We start from the raw sequence: 2,722 nt of genomic DNA on the forward strand, positions 1-2,722 counted from the left end.
AAACACACGCACGCACGCACAAACACACACACACACACGCACAAACACACACACACACACACGCAAACACACACACACACGCACGCACAAACACACACGCACAAACACACACACAGTTATAAAGTCAGTTACATAAAATGGTAGATTTGTCTAATTTGAATTTTTTTAAGTAAGACTGATTACCCGGTTAACTGCTAGTTAGTCAAACATAGTGGCTATATGTTTATGCAACTGGCCCTAGTTCAGTAAACTTTCACAGAAGGCTAATATTAAATTTCAGTGTCTTGATCTTGACTAAATTAATATGTTGTAGTTTAGATCTAATAATTAACCAAAACGTGGTAGTTACTTGTTACTTTAAAATGTTTTTTTTTCATTTACAACTCTTTGTGTTTATACAGCCAATTTAACTTTACTGAAGACCCTGTCTGTGCACAAATACAATAAAGAAATCGCAAAATGATATTTACGAAATTACATTTTAATGAATGTTGCAACCGTGCCCTCTAATGGGGTCAGGTGCAACATTTGCCTTTGTCTATTCAAGTATAAATTGTACGTATATTCTCATCTGCACAGATGTTACAGAGTAGCTGACAGATGTGCTTTAACTGTATTCAGATGTTGGCTTTCTAATACAAACAGTCTCTGAGAAACTAAAGGAAATGCAAAAAGTGTTGCAACCGTCCCCAGTCTCCCCTACATAGTTCCACTCACTAACGGGCTTATATCAACCACAGCAACGTGCCATTAACTCGTCCCCTCGTCCCCTCGTCTTTATCACCTGTACCAGCCGAGTCCGCGCGCGTAGTGTCTGTCAAAGAAGTGCGGCTCTGCGCCGAGCGCCCGGATATCCGGATGCAGCCGCAGGAACTCCAGCAGCGCTCGCGTGCCTCCCTTCTTCACTCCGATGATGAGCGCGTGCGGGAGCTCCTTCCCTGAGCTGTTTGCATCCCCGCTATCAGGCGCCGAGAATATCTCTCTCCGCGCGGTCTTATTGTTATTCCATCCCGAGCTGCCCCCCGCGTCCGGCTCGCAGCGTCCCAGCAGAAGGTAGAGGATCGAGGCGCATATGGTGCTGAAGGAAAGCATGATGACTAGCCTCTGCAAGAGTCTCCGGAGGTCCAGGGGCGCGTTGCTAAAAGTTGCCATCCCCCCGAGGACGCTCTGCTGACGGCCATTCTCTCCAGGACTTCACCTGCTTCGCTTGGACGAAGACATCGCGCGGCACGGAGCAGCGTTCCTGAGCCAAACCCGCCTTACAGAGCGTCATTGTGTGACAGAGATCGAGCAGACGTGCGCTTCCATACTCCCAGAGGTTGTCATTGTAGGATTGCTGTCCTTCATCCATGAAACTTCAGCACTGTTTGATTGGAGGCTGAAGGCGGGTTTAATGCTGCTCTACTGATGCATCAGATGAGCACGGGATGAAATATGGCATGCATTGTGTTTCCATCATTTGGCCACAGTGGTGCACATTAATATTTGCTCTCCTTATAATAGTACACTCTAAAAAATGCTGGGTTGAATAGAACCCAGTGCTGGGTAAAATAGTGACAAACCCAGCAATTGGGTTGTTTTGACTGCCCAGAAGGTTGGGTTAAACATTTAACAAAACAGCCCAATTGCTGGGTTTGTCACTATTTTACCCAGCACTGGGTTCTATTCAACCCAGCATTTTTTAGAGTGTAGGTTTGTTTTATCATATTAAAACACAGCTTGTCACACCTTTTACTCCAGCAACTGTTTTTTACTGTTCTGGACAAAACCGGTCCGTCTTCACATTATCTGGGGAAATTTCTCACAACGGAGCCTGATTACATGCTTTTAATTTCAGCGAAACAAACACGAAACACCATTTTAAAATGTGGAACAAACAAAAATATTGAATATTGCAATTGTTGTACCCAGTAAATAAGTAACTACCTGCATTTATAACATTTCAAACACATTTGATATGGTTTCGATTAAAATGTGACACCTTGCCCCAAAACGACAAAATGCCGTTGTCCTGTGAACATGCCGTAATGCACAGAAATGCAAATTAAATGAGACTTAAAAACAATAAAAAAAATGTAATGTTCTTGCATTCCTTTGCATGCATGCTGTTTCCAAAACACACACACACACGTGTATATATATATATATATATATGATTTGTCAATTTCATTATTTTCTCAATTATGGTAAATTATTAATTCATAGACCCTTGCAGTCAGTTGAATAATGTGAACTTTTTTTGTTCTTTTTATCCAGAAAAATTGCAACCGTGCGCGAGAGCTCCACTGACCCATCGCAGCATATTTTGCGAATAATGACTTCAATGTAATTATCGTATGGCTTCAGAATATAATATTTGCATTAGATCTGGATTTGCATATGAGCAATCAAACATCAAAACCATCACATGTCTGCATGACTCTGGTTCTGTGACCCTCGAGCAGATCGTTCTGAAACCGTTTCAAGATGTCAGGCGGGTGTTTGTAGTGCAGTGATCTGATCAGCTCAGTAAAGCTGCTCATCACATTACTCACGCACGCACGCAGGCACATGAGGACAGTGTTCACGCTTTGCGTCAGTTAGAAAGCATCTGCACAAACATTACATACTGCTCTTATTTTTAAGATACTATCATTAATGTGACAAGTGCTGGACAGGGCAGATATCAGTGATTCTATTACCTGCAAATGCAGACTTCACTGATGCTATATCAGATAAACAC

At 42.5% G+C, this 2,722-nt stretch overlaps 1 protein-coding gene across 1 annotated transcript in view; it reads right to left on the reverse strand.

Moving 5' to 3' along the window:
- The window catches only part of LOC107562673 (heparan sulfate glucosamine 3-O-sulfotransferase 3A1-like), a 16,200-nt gene extending 14,695 nt beyond the window's left edge, over window positions 1–1,505 (reverse strand). The window contains exon 1 of the mRNA XM_016247356.1: window positions 785–1,505. Within this exon, the coding sequence (XP_016102842.1) occupies window positions 785–1,152 (368 nt within the window). The 5' untranslated portion in view covers window positions 1,153–1,505. The remainder of the gene's footprint in view (window positions 1–784) is intronic.
- Window positions 1,506–2,722: the final 1,217 nt, after the last annotated feature.

This window comes from Sinocyclocheilus grahami, unplaced genomic scaffold, assembly GCF_001515645.1.
Source record: "Sinocyclocheilus grahami isolate Dianchi unplaced genomic scaffold, SAMN03320097.WGS_v1.1 scaffold832.1, whole genome shotgun sequence".
NCBI classification, from domain to species: domain Eukaryota; kingdom Metazoa; phylum Chordata; class Actinopteri; order Cypriniformes; family Cyprinidae; genus Sinocyclocheilus; species Sinocyclocheilus grahami.